A 20,408-nucleotide genomic window follows, 5' to 3' on the forward strand; every position below is an offset into this window, starting at 1 on the left:
ACGTTTTAGTCTTGATCCATAATTTTAACAGCTGTGACATCCAGGCTTATGGGATTAGTCAAGTCATATCCTAAAAGCACCTTTAAATCATGTTTATTACAATGTGCAGCATCCCAGCAGTGTTACATCTCCCTCCGTCTCACTTGATTGCGCACGCTGGGCCAGATTACTGGTGCGGTGCTAACAATTCCGCGCAAGTGATATCAGGCTTATTGTGAGTGTTTGTGTGCGTCGGGTGTAGCGCTCCTATTGCAAGTTGAACACGGAAACGCAGAAACACAATTGCAATTTACGCTACAATAATTATCGTGTCATCAGAGGTCTGGTTAACTATTTTGCGAAACAAAAAAGTTGCACAAAACACATAAAAAAATACACTACAGAGTACAGTTACACTCATAATAACTCTGTCTAATAAAAATGTTTTTTTTTAAATTGCAATAAAAAGTTATAAGGGCTCAAACAAATGAGATGTCAGCTCCTCTGTCTCACACTGTCTTTAATTCACTTCTTGTGTCTCATTCACTCTGTTTCTTGTATTCGCTACTCTCCGTACTCCTCTCCCTATAAGAAAGTTACGTCAGGATAACACAGAATAAGATGCAATTTGTCTCCAACACCATACTGCTGTGAGCTAGCAATGTTACTTCACACAACTGTTCTGTATAACTCCTTGTTATATCTCTATCTATCTATCTATCTATCTATCTATCTATCTATCTATCTATCTATCTATCTATCTATCTATCATATTCTATCTAATTATCTATCTATCTATCTATCTATCTATCTATCTATCTATCTATCTATCTATATGTCTATATATATCTATCTGCATATATAAGTCTGTGTCACCCTGTGGGGGGAGGGACAGACTCATAGCTCCCTTCTGTCTGTGTCACCCTGCAGGGGGAGGGACAAACTCATAGCTCCATTCTATCTGTGTCACTTTGCCACCCTGCAGGGGGAGAGGCAGACTCATAGCTCCCTTCTGTCTGTGTCACTGTGTCACCTGCAGTGGGAGGGACAGACTCATAGCTCCCTTCTGTCTGTGTCACTGTGTCACCTGTAAGGGGAGGGACAGGCTCATTGCTCCCTTCTGTCTGTGTCACTTTGTCACCCTGCAGTAGGAGGGACAGACTCATAGCTCCCTTCTGTCTGTGTCACTGTGTCACCTGCAGAGGGAGGGACAGACTCATAGCTCTCTTCTGTCTGTGTCACTGTGTCACCCTGCAGTGGGAGGGACAGATTTATAGCTCCCTTCTATCTGTGTCACTGTGTCACCTGCAGAGGGAGGGACAGACTCATAGCTCTCTTCTGTCTGTGTCACTGTGTCATCCTGCAGTGGGAGGGATAGATTTATAGCTCCCTTCTATCTGTGTCACTGTGTCACCCTGCAGGGGAAAGGGACAGACGTATAGCTTCCTTCTGTCTGTGTCACTGTGTCACCCTGCAGGGGGAGGGACAGACTCATAGCTCCCTTCTGTCTATGTCACCCTGCAGGGGAAGGGGCAGACTCATAGCTCCCTTCTGTCTGTGTCACTTTGTCACCCTGCAGGGGGAGGGGTGGACTCATAGCTCCCTTCTGTCTGTGTTACCTGCAGGGGTAGGGACAGACTCATAGCTCCCTTCTGTCTGTGTAACTGTGTCACCATGCAAGGGGGAGGGACAGACTCATAGCTCCCTTCTGTCTGTGTAACTGTGTCACCCTGCAGGAGGAGGGACAGAGTTATAGCTCTCTTCTGTCTGTGTCACCTGCAAGGGGGAGGGACAGACTAATAGCTCCCTTCTGTCTGTGTAACTGTGTCACCCTGCAGGGGGAGGGACTAACTGATAGCTCCCTTCTGTCTTTGTCACTGCGTCACCCTGCAGGGGGAGGAACAGACTCATAGCTCCCTTCTGTCTGTGTCACCTGCAGGGGGAGGAACAGACTCATAGCTGTCTTCTGTCTGTGTAAGTGTTTCACCCTGTGGGGGGGAGGGAGGGATCAGATTTATAGCTCCCTTCTAACTGTGTCACCTGCAGGGGGAGGGGCAGACTCATAGCTCCCTTCTGTCTGTTTCACTGTGTCACCCTACAGGGGGAGGGACAGGTTCATAGCTCCCTTCTGTCTGTTTCACTGTGTCACCTGCAAGGGGAGGGACAGGCTCATAGCTCCCTTCTGTCTGTGTCATTTTGTCACCCTGCAGTAGGAGGGACAGACTCATAGCTCCCTTCTGTCTGTGTCACTTGCAGGGGGAGGGACAGACTCATAGCTCCCTCCTGTCTGTGTCACTGTGTCATCTGCAGGGGGAGGGACAGACTCATAGGTCTCTTCTGTCTGTGTCACTGTGTCACCCTGCAGTGGGAGGGACAGATTTATAGCTCCCTTCTATCTGTGTCACTGTGTCACCCTGCAGGGGGAGGGACAAACTCATAGCTCCCTTCTGCCTGTGTCACTTTGTCACCCTTCAGGGGGAGGGACAGACTCATAGCTCCCTTCTGTCTATGTCACCCTGCAGGGGAAGGGGCAGACTCATAGCTCCCTTCTGTCTGTGTCACTGTGTCACCCTGCAGGGGGAGGGGTGGACTCATAGCTCCCTTCTGTCTGTGTCACCTGCAGGGGTAGGGACAGACTCATAGCTCCCTTCTGTCTGTGTAATTGTGTCACCCTGCAGGGGGAGGGACAGAGTTATAGCTCTCTTCTGTCTGTGTCACTGTGTCACCTGCAGGGGGGAGGGACAGACTAATAGCTCCCTTCTGTCTGTGTAACTGTGTCACCCTGCAGGGGGAGGGACTAACTGATAGCTCCCTTCTGTCTTTGTCACTGCGTCACCCTTCAGGGGGAGGAACAGACTCATAGCTGCCTTCTGTCTGTGTAAGTGTTTCACCCTGCGGGGGTAGGGACAGATTTATAGCTCCCTTCTAACTGTGTCACTGTGTCACCTGCAGGGGGAGGGGCAGACTCATAGCACCCTTCTGTCTGTGTCACTGTGTCACCCTACAGCGGGAGGGACAGGTTCATAGCTCCCTTCTGTCTGTTTCACTGTGTCACCCTGCAGGGGGAAGGACAGATTCATAGCTCCTTTCTGTCTGTGTCACTGTGTTAACCTGCAGGGGGAGATACAGACTCATAGCTCCCTTCTGTCTGTGTCCCTGTGTCACCCTGAAGGGGGAGGGACAGACTCATAGCTCCCTTCTGTCTGTGTCACTGTGTCACCCAGCAGGGGGAGGGGCAGACTGACAGCTCCCTTCTGTCTGTGTCACCTGCACGGGGAGGGACAGACTCATAGCTCCATTCTGTCTGTGTCACTGTGTCATCTGCAGGGGGAGGTACAGGTTCATAGCTCCCTTCTGTCTGTGTCACCTGCAGGGGGAGGTACAGGTTCATAGCTCCCTTCTGTCTGTGTAACTGTGTCACCTGCAGGGGGGGGGGGGACAAACTCATAGCTCCCTTCTGTCTATGTTACTGTGTCACCCTGCAGTGGGAGGGACAGACTCATAGCTCCATTCTGTCTGTGTCACTTTGTCACCCTGCAGGGGGAGGGACAGACTCATAGCTCCCTTCTGTCTGTGTCACCCTGCAGGGGGAGAGGCAGACTCATAGCTCCCTTCTGTCTGTGTCACTGTGTCACCTGCAGGGGGGTGGACAAACTCATAGCTCCCTTCTGTCTATGTAACTGTGTCACCCTGCAGTGGGAGGGACGGACTCATAGCTCCATTCTGTCTGTGTCACTGTGTCACCTGCAGGGGGGGGACAAACTCATAGCTCCCTTCTGTCTTTGTCACTGTGTCACCCTGCAGCGGGAGGGACAGACTCATAGCTCCCTTCTGTCTGTGTCACTGTGTCACCCTGCAGCAGGAGGGACAGACTCATAGCTCCCTTCTGTCTGTGTCACTGTGTCACCTGCAGGGGACAACGACAAACTCATAGCTCCCTTCTGTCTATGTTACTGTGTCACCCTGCTGGTTTTTATTTGAGTCATCCTGAACAGAGGGGGGCAGACTCCTAGCTCCCTTCAGTCTATGTCACTGTCTGGTCCATAGTTCTGCTTGTGTCAGTAGCGTAGAAGCTCTTAATTTTACCTTGTTTGATCCCAAAAAGAAGGAGAGTAGATGTTGCTTTGCTGCCGTGACTTTTGCCGCCCTCCTCTTCTTCCTCAGCGTTTTTGGGGACGGTAAGCTCCATCCACTGGCGGATTTTTCATTCCTCCCAAGTGCACCTTCCCTAAACCCGCCCCTTGTGTCCAGCTGGGACTCACTCTTTGTCCTCCACATTGTACGGGGAGCGCACAGTGTACCCCCATCTCCACCCTCCTCCTCATCGCTGTCTTTGGCAAGAGCGTCCGCACTGTAAGAGCGCTCCACGCGCACCTCTGGGATGTTAAATGGGGTGTTTGGTTGAGATGTCGAGGTTGGGACGGAGGGAGAGGGAGGTGGTCTTCGGATGGCTGTCCGTTTCCAGTTGTGAGGACCATCAGGTGACAAGCAAGTGTCACTGCCAGACTTTCTGAGCGGGTTAAACACATGTAGCATCTGTGAAAAAGAGAGAGAAGGGAGCTATGAGTTTGTCCCTCCCCTCACATTGAGACAGTCAAAAGAGAGCTACAAGTTTGTCCCTGCCCTCTAAAGGGTGACACAGACAGAAGAGAGCTATACGTCTCCCCCTCCCATTATAGGGTAACACAGAAAGAAATGAGGTAAAAGCCTGTGACACTGTACAAAATAATATAGTCGGTTTTAGCTCAATTAAAGGGACATGCAATTAAAAAATGAACTTTTATGATTCAGATAGTGTATACATTAAAAAAAACTTTCTAATTTACTTCTATAACCAAATTATGCAGTTATTTTATGTGCACACTTCCTAAGGCACCAGTTCCTACTGAGCATGTGCAATAATTCCCAGTATATATGTGTATGAGTCTGTGATTGGCTGATAGCTGTCACATGATACCATAAACAGGGAAATGATAGTAAATTTGTCAGAGAAAAATAATCATCTGCTTGTTTGAAATTCAAAGTGTTGTTGCATTGTATTTTTATTATGCATGTGTTGCTTATACAATTAGAATTCCTGTACAAATCTAAAGCAAATCAATTTATCAGATTTTGTTTAGGAATAGAAGCAGAAAAAAACAGAAATTCAAATTTGTCAGGTTATATTTACTAAGGTGACCAGATTTCACAGACCCAAATAGAAGAGAACCTCCTCTTTCAAATTAGAGTCATCTGGCTCTTTGGTTTTCAGATGATCAATGTTAGAACACAAGTATTGTAATAAATGAGGGCATTAACAATCTGCCATTATTCCAGTTCAAAATATATCTATGCAACCATTAGAACAATAATTTTAAAAAGGAGCTTCTCCTTTTTCAAATGAGGAGTCACACAACCCTCTAAATAATAAAAAATCAGATTTTCGTTTTGTTTTAACAAAATTAATATTCTAGATGAATGAACATTTAAAATATAAATAAAACAAAATAATACTGATGAAAATCATCAGTATTCATTTGCTTACTTTATTTTTTTTGAAGGGGTTAATACTTACCTTAAGGGGTTGATACTTACCTTAGCGCTCTCGCCATGCTCTCCAGAGCACATTAAGGTAAGTATTGTAACTTTGAAAAATGTACATTTGTTTTAACGAAAACCAATGTAAATGTTTAACTAAAATAAAAATTTTGTCTAGTTTGAAACTAAACAAATTCTGAATAGTGCAGCCACCAAATATTTGGGGACACAAATTTCCCTGAATATTCTTAGCAAAAATTTTGTCCGAAATAGAAATTTCTTGGCTGCACGTCTCTAATTATTATATTTGGAGCCTTTTTTCTTTTTTTGTGCCGCCTATAAATATTTCTGTGGATGTTCGTGTAAATAATAAAATACTACAAATATTGTCGCCCGAAACTCAACAATGAAGCCTAAATAGTATGTCTCCCCATAGCATCAAGACTTTAAGTGGTTTAGTCTTAGAGATGTTTGTTTACCTGTAAAATTCACGCACAGGCACAGAGAACTGAAGACAATAATATGCAGAGTAGTGCTTTTCTATTCAAGTTGAGACATTGGGGCCGATTTATCATGTGTCGGTCGGACATGATCCTGACATCGATAAATGCCGACAGCATACACTGTTTGCATTAGGGATGGGCGAATGTTTCTAAAAATTCGAAATTTAAAACAAATTTTGATACATTCGTTCGTTCTAATCGAATTTCAAATGTTTATATAACATTCTATTTTCGAATTTTTCAATAAAATTAAAAAATATTCGTTCGAATAATAGAATGTTTAGCTATGTATTCATTCAATTTCAAAATGTAATATTCGAATTCGAATGTGACATTCGAATTCGAATGTGACATTCAAATTTGAAATAGTATTTCTAGTCTAATTCTGTGTTTTAAATGTGATATTCGATTTGAATGTGACATTCGAATTCAAAATAGTATTTCTAGTCTAATACTGTGTTTTCTAAATGTAATATTCGAATTCGAATGTGACATTCGATTCGAATTTGATATTCGATTCGAATGTGACATTCGAAATAGTGTTTCTAGTCTACAATTGTGTTTTATAAATGTAATATTCAAATTCGAATGTGACATTCGAATGTGACATTCGAAAACTGTAAACAACATTCGAAAATCGAATTTTTAAGAATATTCGTTCTTATCAACATTCTATTATGTAAATCGAATTTCTACAATAACATTCGTTCTAACATTCGAATTCGGATATAAACACATTCGCCCATCCCTAGTTTGCATTTATCATTGCACAAGCATTTCGTGTGAAATGTTGTGCTATACTGCCCCCTGCACAATCGCAGGCAATCGGCCGCTAGCAGGCGGTGTGAAACATCCCGATTGTATCATATCAGGGTGATATCAGAGGTAGCGAACGAGTTAAGGTCTTAACTTATGTTTCAGGGGAACCTGAAGCTACGGGGGTAGATGAGGCATCCGCTGCTTGATAAATCTACCCCTTTGTATTTTAGTACAGTAAACTTATTATTCATTTTGAATATCTAAATTATATCCTTTTGAAGTGCAACCAGTCAGTTGGGGACAGGTGCTCTACACACAGTTAAAAAATAAGTAGAGTTAGCCAATCTAAAGGTTACATTTAGATAAAACCAAGGACCAAAGTTCCTTTTTAAAACTAACAAATGAAAATGAATTTTTATATGTTTGTTTTGGTATAATGAAATCTCTTGGGAAGAGCATTTGCATACACAGTTTGTTTGCAAACAAAGTACTTCTGGGTTCTAAACGTGTATAAACTAAACATTTATCTTGATAGTTGTAAAGAGGTCTTAAAGCACAAAAAAAATCTTTGTATACTAGTGATTACGTTTGTGTCTGGTAGCTAAGGAGTTAAAGGGACAGTCTACACCAGAATTTCTATTGTTTTAAAAGATAGATAATCCCTTTATTATCCATTCCCCAGTTTTGCATTACTAACACATTTATATTAATACACTTTTAACCTCTGTGATTATCTTGTATCTAAGCCTCTGCAAACTGCTCCTTTATTTCAGTTCTTTTGACAGACTTGCAGTCTAGCCAATCAGTGCCTGCTCCCAGATAACTTCACGTGCACGAGCCCAGTGTTATCTATAGGAAATACATGAACTAACAACCTCTAGTGGTGAAAAACTGTTAAAATGCATTCTGAAAAGAGGCGGCCTTCAAGGTCTCATAAATTAGCATATGAACCTCCTAGGTTAAGCTTTCAACTAAGAATACCAAGAGAACAAAGCAAAATTGGTGATAAAAGGAAATTGGAAAATTGTTTAAAATGACATGCCCTATCTGAATCATAAAAGTTTATTTTGGCCTAGACTGTCCCTTTAAGAATAACATGTCAGTTTTTAATTTGCTGGAAAAAAAAGTAACAGAAAAAAAGTGACAAAACCGTAAGAAACACGAGTCAAGCAGAGGTGGTAATAAACACGCGGGGCGGGTGTAGATTTTAACAATGCATGCACAGAATAAACTAACTCTAGAGCTGACTTTACAGTAAAGTCAAAATGAAATATTTGTTGGTTCAGATAGAGCATAGAATTTCAAACAATGTTTCAATTTAATTTGGTTAGCAAATTTGTTTTTTTTTTTTTTTTGGTATCCTTTAGTGAAAAACATACCTAGGTAGGCTCAGGAACAGCAATGATGGAAGATAGCTGGTGATTAGTGGTTACAAATGTCTTTTGTCGTTGTCTCAACTCGCTCCTAGTAGTGAATTGCTGCTTCTCAGCATACCTAGGTATGCTTTTCAATAAAGGATACCAAGTGAACGAAGCAGATCTAATAAAAGCAATACATTGGATAGTTGTTTAAAATGGCATGCTTTATTTGAATCATGACACATTAGACTTTACTGTTCCTTTAATCCCCTTGCAGGGGGTTAAACACATAGTACTCCAAACAAGTGCACGCTCCTGAGCTTACATCCCTGATTTTCAACAAAATAAATCATTTTTGCCCGTTTGCGGGCGCCGGATAAATAATCAGACATTACAAGTGGCTGGTTATTGCTACCGTGATCTTGCGGTAGCAATAAGCGCTCTGAAAATTAACCAGAGATTAGATCTCTGGTTCATTTTATAAAAGTGCCCCAAATGTCCTCAAAATAGAGTGCATTATTGTTTTTTTATTAAAAAAAGTAGCATTAGGCAGTTTTGGGGCTTTAAAATTGGCAGGTGTACATTGCGGTCTATGGGAACTGTGTGTTTCCAGTAAATATATATTTATATGATAATATACATATATATTTATGTGTTTAATACCTGTATATACACAGATAGGGGCCTATTTAAGAACGTGCGAGCGGACATGATCCGATATTGCGGATCATGTCCGCTGCACATCGATAAATGCATACGCTCTCGGCATTTATCATTGCACCAGCAGTTCTTGTGAACTGCTGGTGCAATACCGCCCCCTGCAGATTTGCGGCCGCTAGCAGGGGGTGTCAATCAACCCGATCGTATTGGATCTGGTTGATTTCCGGCGATGTCTGTCCACCGCCTCAGAGCAGGCAGACAGGTTAGGGAGCAGCGTTCTTTAGACACGCTTCATACGCAGCTTGATAAATAGGCCCCATAGACACGTAAATATATATGTATATAAGCATATACATATATATGAACAAATTGCTTTGATCGCTGCGCTACTTACCACCTGCGCTGCGTGAGTTCTCATGTCGTGTCTCGTAGCTTGAGAGCGAGGCTCCCATTTGAGCCTATGGAAGCGAGCTCTCTTGAGCACAATACTTCCCAGCAATGCAAACGCGAGCTTGTGTTCGCATTGCTTTCAACTTGTAATACCAGAGCACATTAGCGTGTGCTGGTATTACTAAGTGGAGTGTTAATATCGCTTTCAAGAAAGCGATACTTAGCGCTCCACTTGTAATCTGGCCCTCAGTTTTAATGTCCCTTTAAGGTCCAATCGGCCATCGCTGATTTAGAACATTTCTACCGCCATATTTCCTGCATGTTTTGTTGTTTGCTGTGACTACTCTGCTTGCATATTGCTTCATATACTAATATCTCTGCTTAGTGAACAGAATTCTGGGATGGATTCTAATTTGCTATAATTTAATACAAATCAAAGGGTCAGTTTAAAGTATTTTTTTACCTATAAAATTGCTAAAACACTCAAGAAGAACTTTGAAGTATTCCACTGAACTGCTAAACAGAATTTTAAGGTCTCTCTGAGACAGCTAAAGACGCTGAGAAACATTTTATAGCCTTCTATAAAATAGCTATTTCAAGAGGAGTGTTTTAAAATTGGATTCCCATTGTTTAGTTTTCTTTTTAAAAAATCAGTGTTCCTGTGCTATTTTTTTATCATTAAAACTACAGTAATTGTATGCTTTAAATTTATATATATGCCAATATATCTGCAATATTTCATTATACAGTAATTACCAAATTGGGAACTACATTTGTTTTAGATTTTATGTCCTGTAAGCAGGGGTCAAGTCCTACAAAGAGAAGTATGGGAACTCGACCCTCACAATTAATATTATTTTATATATACACACACTGTATTTATATGTATATAATCTATACACTTTGGTTAAGGAAAGTAAATAAAATCAAATGAAGGGTTAAATGGTTGCCTTTAGGCCTGAGAATCCTCGTTTGTCACAGAGTCTCACCCACTTAAATAAATATCCTAGCGCAAGACACACAGAAATGTAAGCACCATGTGTTACACGCAGTGCAGGGTAATCACACAGTAGGACCGCTGAAAGGCTTGCAATTAGTGTATTGTAGGAAGTGTTACTGCCCATTACTAGAGGATCTCCCTATACCTCTAGCCAGCCTGTGCTCCAGCTCCTCCCACCAGCAGCAGCAGTGTTTACTGAAGCGTTTCTGTTCTCTGTCCAGGGGGAACTTAGTTCCTCCTACAAAAATAGTGCAGGAACTCCATTCCCATGCGTTCCTGCCCGACTTGACCCCTGCCTGTAAGCATATTGAATTTGCAATAAGATATGCATTTTAATATACAATTGCCTAATGTAAGAAATTAAAGGGCAAGTCAACCCAAAATGTATGTGCACAAGCTGAATCAACACAGAGATGTTCTTTTCAGCTAAATATTCACTAAGGATGACGTCAGAGAAAGGAGGGGACAGGCGGTCATTTCAAAATGGCCGGAGGAGAAGTAGTAAGTCTTTTTACAAGAAACTGTCGGCTAGATTACGAGTTTTTGTCGGTAATGGTGTGCGGTGCTAACGCACAGTTTTTCCTTACCGCTCACTTACAGTAACGCTGGTATTACGGGTTTTTAGAAACCCGGCATTAGCCGTAAAAAAAGTGAGCATAGAGCAGAATTTAGCTCCACATCTCACCTCAATACCAGCGCTGCTTACGGTAGCAGTAAGATGGCAAAACGTGCTCATGCACGATTTCCCCATAGGAATCAATGGGGCTGATTCGGCTGAAAAAAAGTCTAACACCTGCAAAAAAGCAGCGTTCAGCTCCTAACGCAGCCCCATTAATTCCTATGGGGAAATAATTTTTATGTCTACACCTAACATCCAAACATGAACCCCGAGTCTAAACACCCCTAATCTTACACTTATTAACCCATAATCTACCGCCCCGACATCGCCGCAACCTACATTATATTATTAACCCCTAATCTGCTGCTCCGGACACCGCCACCACCTACATTATACTTATGAACCCCTAATCTGTCGCCCCCAACATCGACGATACCTACATTACAGTTATTAAAAGTGTAGGAAAAAATGAATGCAGGCACTCAGGTTAAGATGTAAGCTTAAAACGTACCTTTTATTGTACAATTAAATCATGTGAAGTTCCCAAACAGTGGGCAGACATAGAAAGAAGGGGCGCAATCCGATATACGGCGCAGGTTTCGGTGCAAGCGTGGAAACCTGCACCGCCCGTAGTTTCAGCTCGCAACTCAAGCTATCTTATACACGGTGCCGTCAGATGCTAAAGTGCCGTAAGTCTGACAAACTAGCGATGTCCAGAAATCTGCGTAAGTACAAATTTCTGGAGTCGCCAGTGACTTACGGCACTTTAGAAACTGCCGGCGCCTACAAAAACTGACTAAAGTATTAAATTTCCGTACTGTCTAACACGCCTCCCAAACATAGCCCGACACGTATACCCCTCTATCCGCTATCCCCCCTCCCTCTCCTAATAATATATGTATTAACCCCTAAACCGCCGCTCCCGGACCCCGCCGCACCTAATAAAGTTATTAACCCCTAAATCGCCGCTCCCGGAACCCTGCCGCCAGCTACATTATCTATATTACCCCCTAATGTGAGCCCCCTACCCCGCCGCTACCTATTTTAACTATATTACCCCCTAGTGTGAGCCCCCTACCCGCTGCTACCTATTTTAACTATATTACCCCCTAATGTGAGCCCCCTACCCCGCCGCTACCTATTTTAACTATATTACCCCCTAATGTGAGCCCCCTACCCTGCCGCTACCTATTTTAACTATATTACCCCCTAATGTGAGCCTCCTACCCCGCCGCTACCTATTTTAACTATATTACCCCTAATGTGAGCCCCCTACCCCGCCGCTACCTATTTTAACTATATTACCCCCTAATGTGAGCCCCCTACCCCGCCGCCACCTATTTAAACTATATTAACCCCTAATCTGACCCCCTTACACCGCTGCCACCTATATTAAATTATTAACCCCTAATCTAATCCCCCTATACCGCCGCCACCTATATTAAATTAATTAACCCCTAAAATACTAAAATTTGCCTACCACTAAACCTAAGTCTAACCCCACAAATAGCCCTGAAAAGGGCTTTTTGCGTGGCATTGCCCCAAAGTAAACAGCTCTATTGCCAGCCCTTAAAAGGGCTTTTTGCGGGGCATTGTCATAAAGTAATCAGCTCTTTTGCCTCTAATCTAAATCCCCCTATACCGCTGCCACCTATAATAAATGTATTACCCCCTAATCTAATCCCCTTACACCGCCACCACCTATATTAAATACATTAACCCCTAATCTAATCCCCCTACACCGCCGCCACCTATAATAAATGTATTAACCCTTAATCTAATCCCCCTACACCGCCGCCACCTATATTAAATACATTAACCCCTAATCTAATCCCCCTACACCGCTGCCACCTATATTAACCCTAATTATATTAGGGTTAATATAGTTAATATAGTTATAATATATATATATATATATATATATATATATATATATATATATATATATATATATATATATATATATATATATATATATATATATATATATATATATTAACCCTATCTAACTCTAACACCCCTAACTTAATTATTATTAAAATAAATCTAAATAATATTAATAATAATAACTAAATTATTCCTATTTAAATCTAAATACCTATAAAATAAACCCTAAGATAGCTACAATAAAATTAATAATTACATTGTAGCTATTTTAGGGTTTATATTTATTTTACAGGTAACTTGGTATTTATTTTAACTAGGTACAATAGCTATTAAATAGTTAATAACTATTTAATAGCTACCTAGTTAAAAGAATTACCAATTTACCTGTAAAATAAATCCTAACCTAAGTTACAAATACACCTACACTATCAATAAATTAAATAAACTACAAATATCTATACTAAAATACAATTAAATACACTAAACTAAATTACAAAAAATAAAAAAAGATTACAAGAATTTTAAGCTACTTACACCTAATCTAAGCCCCCTAATAAAATAATAAAGCCCCCCAAAATAAAAAAATGCCCTACCCTATTCTAAATTAAAAAGTAACCAGCTCTTTTACCAGCCCTTAAAAGGGCTTTTTGCGGGGCATTGCCCCAAAGTAATCAGCTCTTTTGCCTGTAAAAAAACACACAATACCACCCTCCAACATTACAACCCACCACCCACATATCCCTACTCTAAACCCACCCAAGCCCCCCTTAAAAATACCTAACACTAACCCCCAGAAGATCTCCCTACCTTGAGTCGTCTTCATCCAGCTGGGCCGAACTCTTCATCCAGATGTTTTCCTCCATCCCGGCGATGTCTTCATCCAAGCGGCAAAGAAGAGGTCTTCATCCCGGTGATGTCTTCATCCAAGCGGCAAAGAAGAGGTCTTCCATCCCGGCGATGTCTTCCATCCAAGCGGCAAAGAAGAGGTCCTCCTTGGGGCGAAGTCTTCCTCCAAGCGGCATCTTCAATCTTCTTTCTTCCGGCTTCTTCCGACCTCCTACGCGGAACATCCAGCTGGCCCGACGACTGAACGACGAATGAAGTATCCTTTAAATGACGTCATCCAAGATGGCGTCCCTCAAATTCCGATTGGCTGATAGGATTCTATCAGCCAATCGGAATTAAGGTAAGAAAATCTGATTGGCTGATTTTTTAATATAGTAAAAATATATATATATATATATAATATAATAACTATATTAACCCTAATATAATTAGGGTTAGTATAGTTAATATATATATAATATAATAACTATATTAACTATATTAACCCTAATATAATTAGGGTTAATATAGTTAATATAGGTGGCAGCGGTGTAGGGGGATTAGATTAGGGGTTAATGTATTTAATATAGGTGGCGGCGGTGTAGGGGGATTAGATTAGGGGTTAATGTATTTAATATAGGTGGCGGCGGTGTAGGGGGATTAGACTACACTAATCTACACTAAATTACAGAAAATAATAAAATAATTACAAGTTTTTTTAAACTAATTACACCTAATCTAATCCCCCTAATAAAATAAAAAGCCCCCCAAAATAATAAAAATCCCTACTCTATACTAAATTACAAATAGCCCTTAAAAGGGCTTTTTGCGGGGCATTGCCCCAACCCAAAGTAATCAGCTCTTTTACCTGTAAAAAAAAAAGACAATAGCCCCCCCAACATTACAACCCACCACCCACACACCCAAACCTACTCTAAAACCCACCCAATCCCCCCTTAATAAAACCTAACACTACCCCCTTGAAGATCACCCTACCTTGAGATGTCTTCACCCAACCGGGCAGAAGTGGTCCTCCAGACGGTCCGAAGTCTTCATCCTATCCGGGCAGAAGAGGTCCTCCAGATGGCCAGAAGTCTTCATCCAGGCGGCATCTTCTATCTTCATTCATCCGGAGCGGAGCGGGTCCATCTTCAAGACATCCGACGCGGAGCATCCGCTTCTTTCGAGGGTGACTGGAACAATGACGTGTCCTTTAAATGATGTCATCCAAGATGGCGTCCCTTCAATTCCGATTGGCTGATAGAATTCTATCAGCCAATCGGAATTAAGGTAGAAAAAAAATCTTATTGGCTGATCCAATCAGCCAATAGGATTGAGCTTGCATTCTATTGGCTGTTCCAATCAGCCAATAGTATGCAAGCTCAATCCTATTGGCTGTTCTAATCAGCCAATAGGATTGAACTTCAATCCTATTGGCTGATTGGATCAGCCAATAGGATTTTTTCTACCTTAATTCCGATTGGCTGATAGAATTCTATCAGTCAATCGGAATTGAAGGGACGCCATCTTGGATGACGTCATTTAAAGGACCCGTCATTGTTCCAGTCACCGTCGAAAGAAGAGGATGCTCTTTGTCATATGTCTTGAAGATGGACCCACTCCGCTCCGGATGGATGAAGATAGAAGATGCCGCCTGGATGAAGACTTCTGGCCGTCTGGAAGACCTCTTCTGCCCGGATAGGATGAAGACTTCGGACCGTCTGGAGGACCACTTCTGCTCGGTTGGGTGAAGACGTCTCAAGGTAGGGTGATCTTCAAGGGGGTAGTGTTAGGTTTTATTAAGGAGGGATTGGGTGGGTTTTAGAGTAGGATTGGGTGTGTGGGTGGTGGGTTGTAATGTTGGGTGGGGTATTGTCTTTTTTCTTTTTTTTTTACAGGTAAAAGAGCTGATTACTTTGGGGCAATGCCCCGCAAAAAGCCCTTTTAAGGGCTATTGGTAATTTAGTATAGGGTAGGGATTTTTATTATTTTGGGGGGATTTTTTATTTTATTAGGGGGATTAGATTAGGTGTAATTAGTTTAAAAAACTTGTAATTATTTTATTATTTTCTATAATTTAGTGGGGTTTTTTTCCGTAATTTAGTTTATTTAATTTAATTGTAATTAATTGTAGTTTATTTAGGTAATTTATTTAATTATAGTGTAGTGTTAGGTGTAATTGTAACTTAGGTTAGGATTTATTTTACAGGTATATTTGTCTTTATTTTAACTAGGTAGTTAATAACTATTTAATAACTATTCTACCTAGTTAAAATAAATACAAACTTGCCTGTAAAATAAAAATAAACCCTAAGCTAGATACAAATGTAACTATTAGTTATATTGTAGCTATTTTAAGGTTTATTTTATAGGTAAGTATTTAGTTTTAAATAGGAATGATTTATTTAATGATAGGAATATTTATTTCGATTTATTTAAATAATATTTAAGTTAGGGGGGTGTTAGGGTTAGGGTTAGACTTAGATTTTGGGGTTAATAAATGTAATATAGTGGCGGCGACGTTGGGGTCGGCAGATTAGGGGTTAATAAATGTAGGTAGGTGTCGGCGATGTTAGGGACGACAGATTAGGGGTTAATAATATTTAACTAGTGTTTGTGAGGTGGGAGTGTGGCGGTTTAGGGGTTAATATATTTATTGAAGTGGCAGCGATGTCTGGTTAGGCAGATTAGGGGTTAAAATTTTTAATATAGTGTTTGCGATGTGGAGGCCTCGGTTTAGGGGTTAATAGGTAGTTTATGGGTGTTAGTGTACTTTTTATCACATTAGTTAAGAGTTTTATGTTACGGCGTTAGCCCATAAAACTCTTAACTACTGACTTTTAAATGCGGTATCAGTCTTAACAGGAGAGGCTGTACTGTTCACTTTTTCCAAGACTCATAATACCGGCGTTGGGAAAATCCCATTGAAAAGATAGGATACGCAATTTACGTAAATGGATTTGCGGTATGCTCGAGTCGCGGAAAAAAAGTGAGCGGGACACCTGTACCTGCCAAACTCGTAATATCAGCGGGCATTAAAAAGCAGGGTTGGGACCTCTCAACGCTGCTTTTTAAGGCTAACGCAAGACTCGGAATCTAGGCGTGTATTTGCAGCAAAAATGGGCTACAGTTTAACTTAATATGCTATTATAACAAAATCTAAATAAGTTCTTATACATTTTGGGTTGACTTGCCCTTTAATAAACATTACTGATTAAAGGGACATCAATGCATTTTACTTTTGATTAGAAGCATTTTTGCATATACTCGCTTTAGCAAAAACGCTTCTTGGAAAATGTATTTGCTTTACTGAAATTGTGCATGTTAAGCATATCTTATTATGTTTCATGCACCAGCATTTCAAACAGCGTGCTGACTCCGAGCGCTGTTGGTGACTTGTATTCATGTAAATCGAGTCATTGCAAGGCACTGACAGCAATCTAAGCAGATACACTGTTCAAAAGGCTGTTACATTAAGTATAATTAGATATGCTTTACGTGCAAATGCCCAGTAAAAGCTCTCACTTAAAAAAGTGATAGCTATTACAAGAAGTGTTTTGCTAATGCAATATATTATAAAGTGATATCGGATATATCCTAATTTATACAGCAAATAAAGTCATTGGGGCCGATTTATCAATTTCTGTCTGACATGATACGCTGTCTGCATTTAACATTGCACAAGCAGTTCTGGTGAACTTCTTGTGCAATGCCGCCTCCTGCTGATTCGCAGCTATTCGGCCGCTAGCAGGGGGTGTCAATCAGCCCGATCATATAGGGTCATGCGGATTGAAGACTGCAGTCTCAGAGGAGGCGGACCAGTTATGGAGCACCGGTCCATAACCTCAAGGCTCGCGGCTTGATAATTCCGCCCCTAACAGTCATGTGCTCTTATGGAACCTTCCTTGTTGAATTATGTGCAGTCTCTCAAAGAAAATATATAAAGTAACAATAGTTTATTTTCATTTGTGAACATTGTATTATAAAATCAAAATTTGCACCTCCAACTTTGAATAGCTTAAAATAAGTTTAACATTTAGCTTCTACGCATCTATCTAACCTTGGGAACAGGGTATTAGTTTAAGGAGTATTAACTATTACAACCAACAGTGGGACATTAAAGGGTCTAGTCAAAATTAAATATTTAGGATTCAGATAAGGCATGCAATTGTTAAATAAATTTCCAATTTACTTTTCTCAGCAAATATTGTTGAAAGCTAAACCTAGGTGGGCTAATTTCTAAGCCCTTGAAGGCCGCTTCTTATCTCAGTGCATTATTACATTTTTCACAGCTAGACAGTGCTAGTTCATGTGTACCATATAGACAACAAGCTCACTCCATTGGCGTTATTTATGAGTCAGCAGTGATTGGCTAAAAATATTTATGAGTCAGCAGTGATTGGCTAACTATTACAACCAACAGCAGGACATTAAAGGGTCTAGTCAAAATTAAATATTTAGGATTCAGATAAGGCATGCAATTGTTAATAAATTTCCAATTTACTTTTCTCAGCAAATTTTGTTGAAAGCTAAACCTAGGTGGGCTAATTTCTAAGCCCTTGAAGGCCGCTTCTTATCTCTGTGCATTATTACATTTTTCACAGCTAGACAGTGCTAGTTCATGTGTACCATATAGACAACAAGCTCACTCCATTGGCGTTATTTATAAGTCAGCAGTGATTGGCTAAAATTCAAGTTTGTAAATAGCACTGAAATAAGGGGGCAGTCTGCAGAGGCTTAGATACAAGGTAATCATAGAGGTAAAAAGTATATTAATATAACAGTGCTGTTGATGCAAAATTGGGTAATGGGTAATAAAGGGATTATCTATCTTTTTAAACAATAACAATTCTGGAATAGACTGTCCCCTTAAATTCCTCCACTAAAATAACTATACCCCCCCCTCCCACTAAAAAAGGAGTTTAAAACAGCATATCCATGGGAATACATATATGTGTGTGTGTATATATATATATATATATATATATAACAAGGGATTTTCAGGATAATACGTGTAGTTGTTTTCCCCACCTACTATGTTTTTGGTGAACTAAACAACTTTGTGGTTTATTATTAATCTGTAATAATTTAGGGTGAATGAGTAATCATTATTATAAGCTTTTAACAATACTATTAATACAATTTCACCATTACATGTACATCTGAACAGAACAGCGGTACACAAACGTACATACTTTTATCACAGCGTTGCTCCTGTCCTTGAAGCTGAAAGTTGTAAATCAACGCTGTTCTTACATAGAAAACTATATAAGCACTGGTGAGACCCTCCTGACCTGTGTCTAAAACAACAAGATAGATTGCAGAACTCAATTTAAAGGGACAGTCAACTCCAAAAATGGATTGTTTAAAAATATAGATAATCCCTTTATTACCCATTCCCCAGTTTTGCGTAACCAACACTGTTATATTAATATACGTCTTACCTCTGTGATTACCTTGTATCTAAGCCTCTGCAGACTGCCCTCTGATCACATGGCTATTTATTTATTACATATTGACTTGCATTTTAGCCAATTAGTGCTGTGTTGTGCACAGCTTCACAGGCGTGAGCACAATATTATCTGTATGGCCCACATGAACTAGCAGTCTCCTGTTGTGAAAAGCAAATAAAAAAGTATGTGATAAAGGCTGTCTGTAGTGGCTTAGAGTCAGGCAGACATTTATAGGTTTAAAGGGACAGTCAACACTTCCGTTAACATTATTTGAGATAGAAATATAAGAACCAAAGATCCGCCTGCACTATACTCCTTCTGCCATGCCGCCTTGCTTCTGTAGTAATCACTTTCGCTAACTTGTCTAATACCGGGTAAATATGGCAGCCGGACTCCCCCCACCGTTACGTAGCTGCCTTCTTCTTCAAATGATCATTAAATCAGAATCCAGTCCTCAGACAGAAATTGCATGCGTAGCTGCCTTCTTCTTCAAATGATCATCAAATCAGAATCCAGTCCTCGGACAGAAATTGCATGCGCTTGCAATTTCTGTCCAAGGACTGGATTTTGATTTGATGATCATTTGAAGAAGAAGGCAGCTACGTAAAGGAGGGGGGAGTCCGGCATATTTACCCGGTATTAGACAAGTTAGCGAAAGTGATTACTACAGAAGCAAGGCTGCATGGCAGAAGGGGTATAGTGCAGGCGGATCTTCGGTTCTTATATTTCTATCTCAAATAATGTTAACGGAAGTGTTGACTGTCCCTTTAAATGGTATAAAGTATATTAATATAACAATGTTGGTTGTGCAATGCTGGGGAATGGGTAGTAAGGGCATTATCTGTCTTTTTAAACAATAACAATTTTGGTGTTGGCTATCCCTTTAAACCTCCATGGCTGCCAAAAAGTGCACTGCTTGTGAATAAACAATTTTGGTGTTGGCTATCCCTTTAAACCTCCATGGCTGCCAAAAAGTGCACTGCTTGTGAATAAACTGCAGCCCTTTTGGTAGCCAAGTAGTTAAATTGTATTGTGCGTGCATGCTACCATATTGTTGTACGAAACAGCACAAATGTGTTTTCCTATTTGTTCCAGGAAAGCCTGCGCATTTAAAAACACAGAGGTTAATTACCAAGAGGTATGCCTGAGCCATAAGAAAAACATAAACTGACTTTATGCAGCTGGGAACCACTTCTGCTCCTACGTCTTCTGCTACTGAAGTTCTATCATTTTTTGTTACCCGTACACTGCGCATGATCCTAAAACAGCTGGAGAATGCGCTGACATAGTTTGCTCATGCGCATTATGATGGGTAGCAAAATCTAATGGTGAGGATCTATACTCCCCGTATATGACAGTGACAAGAGGAAGAGGGCAGGGTGTGTGACAGTAATATTAGAGAGCGGTTGAGGGCGTGAGTTATTTTTATATGGTTTTTTAATTGTGAGTATTCAGTCC

General features: G+C 40.7%; 1 protein-coding gene across 2 annotated transcripts in view; it reads right to left on the reverse strand.

Moving 5' to 3' along the window:
* LOC128667076 (regulator of G-protein signaling 1-like) overlaps positions 1 to 20,408 on the reverse strand; it is an 85,073-nt gene that overhangs the window by 42,058 nt on the left and 22,607 nt on the right. For both annotated transcript variants that reach the window (XM_053721963.1, XM_053721962.1), the window contains one exon: positions 4,066 to 4,515. In XM_053721963.1, coding sequence (XP_053577938.1) covers positions 4,066 to 4,515 — 450 coding nt within the window. The remainder of the gene's footprint in view (positions 1 to 4,065; positions 4,516 to 20,408) is intronic.

Source organism: Bombina bombina, chromosome 7 (genome assembly GCF_027579735.1).
Source record: "Bombina bombina isolate aBomBom1 chromosome 7, aBomBom1.pri, whole genome shotgun sequence".
Lineage (NCBI taxonomy): Eukaryota > Metazoa > Chordata > Amphibia > Anura > Bombinatoridae > Bombina > Bombina bombina.